The sequence below is a fragment of the Antechinus flavipes genome, chromosome 2 (assembly GCF_016432865.1).
Source record: "Antechinus flavipes isolate AdamAnt ecotype Samford, QLD, Australia chromosome 2, AdamAnt_v2, whole genome shotgun sequence".
Lineage (NCBI taxonomy): Eukaryota > Metazoa > Chordata > Mammalia > Dasyuromorphia > Dasyuridae > Antechinus > Antechinus flavipes.
The window spans coordinates 210,393,895-210,398,782 of record NC_067399.1 but is presented as its reverse complement, the minus strand read 5'-3'; the positions used below and the strand labels follow the sequence as shown (position 1 = coordinate 210,398,782).

At 49.0% G+C, this 4,888-nt stretch overlaps 1 protein-coding gene across 1 annotated transcript; it reads left to right on the top strand.

Moving 5' to 3' along the window:
* Nucleotides 1–300: 300 nt before the first annotated feature.
* Nucleotides 301–1,731, top strand: LOC127546529 (T-box transcription factor TBX21-like). Its single transcript, XM_051973590.1, has one exon. It carries the CDS (start codon nucleotides 301–303, stop codon nucleotides 1,729–1,731), a length of 1,431 nt encoding a protein of 476 aa, XP_051829550.1.
* The last annotated feature ends 3,157 nt before the right edge of the window (nucleotides 1,732–4,888 follow it).

Genomic DNA, 4,888 nt, shown 5'->3' with positions numbered 1-4,888 from the left:
TCCCGGCCTTAGAAGAACTCCTCCTTGTCAGGCTGCCGTCCCTTGGGCCTGCTCGTGTCCGCGGCGGACCCAGAGATTGCCGCCACTTTCCCTGAGTCGGAGGACCATCCAGAGAGCCAGCGTGTCCCGGGGCGCTCAGGCAGTGTCTCCGTGCCCCCGGAAGCCAGCGGTTGGCAGGTAAGTCTCCCCAGAGAACGCGCGGGCGTCAGAAGCTTTGCTGCTGGGCCAGGCCCAAACGGAACTTGGCCGGTCCAGAAGCGCCGCTCCCCTCCGACAGCGCCGCTGCGTCCTAAGGCTGCCATGCCTATGGCCAAGAAGGCCCAAAGTGGCAGGGCCGCGGGGCAGCGCCGCCCCTCCCGGCAGCCCCAGCCGGACGGTGGGGGAGCTGAGAACGAGCCCCCGCACCCCTGCGCTGCCGACGCCCCGCAGGGCGCGGATCCCGGCCCTTCTCCTGTCACGGCTCATCCCTCCGAGCCGAACGGCTCCTCCACAGCCGGGCAAGCCCAGCCTCCGCTCCCCAGCTGCGGCGCCGCTTGCTCCGGAACACTCCAAGTCGTCCTCTGCAACCATTCCCTGTGGCTCACGTTCCATGGGCAGCAGAACGAAATGTTGCTCAAAAGGGCGGGCCGGGCCATGTTCCCCTCCCTGGCTTACCAAATCCGGGGCATGGAGCCCCGGGCCCGTTACCGCGTCTTTGTGGACATGGTGCGCACCGATCAGCATCACTGGCGCTATGAGAAGGCCCAGTGGGCTCCCTATGGACCCGAAGAGAGCAGCGTTCCCGGCAACCAACTCTATCCGCACCCACACTCCCCCAACACGGGCGCCCACTGGATGCAGCGAGAGGTCGCCTTTAAAACACTCAGGCTCACGAACGCGGAGCCCGCGGCCCAGAGCGCCAGCCGCGCCATCTGGCTCCAGTCTCAGCACAGGTATCGGCCCCGGCTCCACGTTGAAGAACTCGGCTGCGGAGACCAGGAAGCGCCGGCTTCCCCCTCCCGGACCCACATCTTCTCCTTCCCCGAGACCGAGTTCATTGCCGTGACTGCTTATCGCAACGTTGAGATCATCCGCCTCAAAATCGACCATAATCCCTATGCTAGGGCCTTTCGGAGAGAAGCCCCCTCGGCAAGAAGCTTGAGCGCAGGGCAACCGCCCGGAGCAGCCGCCGCCGACCCCTGTGCCGAAGCGACTTCGGCCCCCGCCGGCCAACGGCCTTTGCTCCCAGAGGGTCGAGACCGGGACCGGGGAAGCTCTACCCCCGGCCACGGGCTCCAGGGCCCCCAACCATTCTGGGCCCAGGCCGCCGCCCTTCCCCCAAGCCTGCTGCCCCCCACTTCTGCAGCCGCAACGCCTTCCCAAGACAGACGAGAAGCTACGGGTTCCGGAACGGGGGAGCCCGTGTCCCTGCTCCCAACCTCCCCGGGGCAGAGGCTGGACTGTCTCCAGTCCGGGCTCTCAAAGCTCCAGGAGCCCGCCACCGGGGCCCGGGAACAGCCGCGGCTTCACAGGGAAACCTGCACTCGAGGGACCCAGACAGATTTCCCAGAGGCAGCCCGGGGGAAAGAGCTCCGAAGAAGAGGCGTCAGTGTCCTGGTGGCTCAGGCAGCCCCGCCGTGTCCTCAGCGAGGGCTCATGGACAAGCGCAGGCCCAGCGGCTTCCAGCTACAGAAGCCAGCGCCAACGCCTTCCCCGAAGCAGCGTCTGAGGACCCCGGCGACCTGCTGGTAACAGAAGATGTCGGTGTGCAGGAGGGGAACAGCGCGATGCCCGCTGCCTGCTGGGCCATGCAGCAGCCCCAGCAGTCCCTGTCCTATGATTTTGATTCCACTCCCAACAGCAGCAGCAGCAATGGCCTGGCAACCTTGCAAGTTGTGGCCCTGAACCCCGGCCTGCAGCCCTCCACTGCTCCCCTTGCAGCGTCTTATGGCTCCAGTCCAGAGGGTCTGCTCACCCTACTGCAGGCGTCCCCATTCCTAGCAGCCCCCTCTCAGGGCACCAGTGGGGACTGCCACCCATCTCTACCTCTGCAGCCTATCCTTGGAGCCCAAGAAGAGCCAAGTGATCAACAGCAAATCTGGGCCCGTCTGACCCAGACAGAGCTGAAAGATTCATCACTGGCTGAAAGAGCTCCCAAGAAGAGGCGTTTATCTCCTCAGGCTTCAGGGAGGGATGATGGAGAAGCCCAGGACCAGCTTCTTACAGCTGCAGCATCCAGTCCCAACACCTTCTCAGAAGCAGCTTCTGAGGCCCCTGGCCACCTGCTGGGTGTCCAAGAGGCTCCTACCCCTAACAACAGGAGTGGGATTCCGGTTCCCTGGAGTGCCTCCCAGGAGCCTCAGCCACCATTGCACTCTCTCTTTCAGGCCACTCCCAGCAGCAGCAACAGCAATGGCCTGGAAACTTTGCAAGTTGAGGCCGTGAATCCTGACCTGCAGTCCTCCACTGCTCCACTTGCAGCATCTTCTGGCTCCAATCCAGATAATTTGCTTGACCTACTGCAGGTGCTCACATTCCCGGCAGAACCCTCCCAGGGCAGCAGTGGGGACTGCCACCCATCACTACCTCTGCAACCTGTCCTTGGAACCCAAGAAGAGCCAAGTGCTCAAGAGCAAATCTGGGCCCATTTGACCCAGACTGAACTGGAAGATTCAGCTCTGGCTGAAAGAGCTCCCAAGAAGATACATTTATCTCCTCAGGCTTCAGGGAGGGATGCTGGAGAAGTCCAGGACCAGCTTCTTATAACTGCAGCATCCAGCCCCCACATCTTCTCAGTAGCAGCTTCTGAGGATCCTGGCCACCTGCTGGGTGTCCAGGAGGCTCCTACCTCGAGTAACAGCAGCGGGATCCCTGTTCTCTGGAGTGGCCCACAGCAGTCCCAGCCATCCTTGCATTCTCTCTTTCAATCTACTCCCAGCAGCAGCAATAGCAGGAGCCTGCCAAGCTTGGAAGATGTGGCCATGGGGCCCTCCACTTCTCTACTTGCCATGCCTTATGAGCCCAGTCCCAAGGAGGATCTGTTCTCCCTACTGGAGGCGTCCGGCTGTCTCTCAGAAACTTCGCAGGGGACCAGTAGCGACTATCTCCCCTCTGTGCCCTCCAAGCCAATGAATCCTGTCCCCGGAGCCCAAGAAGGCCAAAGTCTTCAACAGGAAATCTGGACCTCTCTCACAGAGACGGTCTCAGAAGATTCACCTGAGGCTCCAAGAACTTCAGAGATGGCACCTTTCTCTCACAATGATTACAGCGGCCAGGGGGCTCCTTTCACCATCCCAGACTTTTCCTGGGATTCCCTCTTCTAAGGAAGAGCAGCCCCTTGGACACCTAGGACATCTACAAACACACACAAGCACACAGAGGCACATGCTACCACACACGCATGCTCAGAGACACATCCACTCACAGGCACCCACTCACAGAGACAAGGAGACACTCACACACATGTCATCTGGCAGCCAGCAAAGAAGCATTCCTTTAGACTCAAAGTGCAGAGGATGAGGGAGTGAGGAGTGCGGACCCTCACTCCCTCCATAGAAGACAAGTTAGGCAATATATGTTAAATAAATTGTTAAATGGATGTCACTACCAATATATGCACACATGGATAAAATCACCTCTTTCCCAAGAAAAATCAAATCAAAATTAAACAAAACTGAGAAAGAAAATACAATGCTAGCAAGCAACCTCAAACAGAATGAAAATGCTATACATGATACAATACAATTATTATTATACAATATATTACTGTATTGTAAAATAATATATTATGATACAATAAAATACATGATCGTTTATAATCGAATGATAATAATCATGTTTTAATATAATAAAATAATATAATTAGAATAATGTAATATACATTATAATATATAATAAAATATATTATAGAATTTCTTATGCAATGATAAAATAACATACAATATTATAATGAGACAATAGAATATAACAAGTAAATAATATTATGTATAATGTTATATTATGTAATATTATATTATCACCTATAATAATATAATATTCTATAACATATAATATTGAATTTCTTATAAAATGATAATATAACATATTATGATAGAATATATCACATATAATAATATAAAATATAATATAATATAACACAATGTAATATTAAATATTCTAATATGATATGATATATCCTGAAATAGAACCATTATATAACATATTAGAATACAATATCACAATAGGAAATATCATATATGAATTTATAATAACAAAAAAAATAACATAATTTAATAAAATTCAGTGTCATATAATATATAATATAATAGGATATATCATGAACTTTCTTATACAATGATAATAGAACATACTATAATTGAAGAGAAGATAATAAATTCTATATAATGATGTAATACATGATAAAATATATTTAATATTCTGATATATTATTATATAATATATCAATTATTCCTTATACAATGAAAATGTAACATATAATAATATAATATGATGATAGAATATATCATATATAATTAAATAATACAAAATAATATAGTAAATATAATGTGGTACAAAATACTAAGTATAATATAACATAATATAATAAATACAATATTATATATAATTATATTATATAATATGTAATGTGATATAACATATAATATTTTAAAATGTACTACAATATACCATAGAGTTTCCTATAAAAAGAAATATAACATATTGTGATAACATATACTAAAAGAATATATCATATATAACAATATAAACAAATAAATGTAGTATAATTTTATGACATGTAATATATAATGTATAATCTATAATATAATACTATATATAATGAAGAATTTCTTATTGCAAAAATACAACACATATTAATACAATGTAATAATAAATATAATATTAAAATAAAAATAATAAAATCATATATAGT

Excerpts from the sequence above, each read along its gene's own strand:
- LOC127546529 (XM_051973590.1), top strand. The coding sequence starts at position 301 with ATGCCTATGGCCAAGAAGGCCCAAAGTGGCAGGGCCGCGGGGCAGCGC.